Source organism: Myotis brandtii, unplaced genomic scaffold (assembly GCF_000412655.1).
Source record: "Myotis brandtii unplaced genomic scaffold, ASM41265v1 scaffold2325, whole genome shotgun sequence".
Lineage (NCBI taxonomy): Eukaryota > Metazoa > Chordata > Mammalia > Chiroptera > Vespertilionidae > Myotis > Myotis brandtii.
This window is the reverse complement of record NW_005358747.1, coordinates 130,359-131,083: the sequence shown is the minus strand read 5'-3', so window position 1 is coordinate 131,083 and position 725 is coordinate 130,359. Positions and strand designations below refer to the sequence as shown.

Below are 725 nucleotides of genomic sequence, written 5' to 3'. Positions count from 1 at the left end.
CACGCCGCCTGGCCCTGCCCTGAAGGTGCCGCGGTGGCCCGTGTGCGCGGGGCAGGGCACTCACGGATGGAGACGGTCATACAGCGCCTGATCTCGTACTCGCAGGTCTTAACGTTCGAACACTGGAAGGTGTTGATGGTCGAACACTCGTAGCATTTCAGGTTGTAGGTGACTGAGGAGAGAGGGGCCTCCTGCACCAGCACTGCCCGCCCGCCCCGCCCCTCTCCCAGCCTTGAGGTTGGGGTGCTCAGGGCTCAGCCCTGGGCGGGCTGCGAGGCTGAGCAGGACCAGCTCCCTGGGCGCAGCCAAGTCCAGCGGGAGTGCACCTGTTCCCAGAGGCAGGCCCAGGGAACCCCGCAGGGTAGCGGGAGACCTCTGCTCCGGGGGTGCGGCCCCCTCAGGGGCCAGTACCCCCAGATCTCCCTGGACCCGGCACCCCTGCTGCCTGCCTGAGTGGAGCCCCACAGGCCTCCAGGGCGCGGCTCCAGACCAAGTTCCCCCCCACTACACCCCTCTTGGCTCGGGGTCCAGAGGCTCCCGGCTGGCGAAGGGTGGGAACCGCACCCCAACCTTCCCAGGACCAGGGTCCATGGGGGGGCCTCTCCCTCAGACATGGCGGGGCGGGCACTCACATTTGCTCATCCCCAGCTGCAGCCCGGACAGGAGCAAGGCACAGAGCAGCAGCATCGCGGGCAGGACTGACTGACCTGTGGCCAGGTGGCCAG

The 725-nt window shown here is 68.4% G+C and overlaps 1 protein-coding gene across 1 annotated transcript in view; it reads right to left on the bottom strand.

Annotated features, from left to right (window-relative positions):
• The window catches only part of LOC102250021 (glycosyl-phosphatidylinositol-anchored molecule-like protein), a 4,259-nt gene that overhangs the window by 1,547 nt on the left and 1,987 nt on the right, over positions 1-725 (bottom strand). The window contains exons 2-3 of the mRNA XM_005866538.2: positions 633-707; positions 65-172 (exon numbers count right to left, since the gene is read on the bottom strand). Of these exons, the coding sequence (XP_005866600.2) occupies positions 65-172; positions 633-707 (183 nt within the window). The remainder of the gene's footprint in view (positions 1-64; positions 173-632; positions 708-725) is intronic.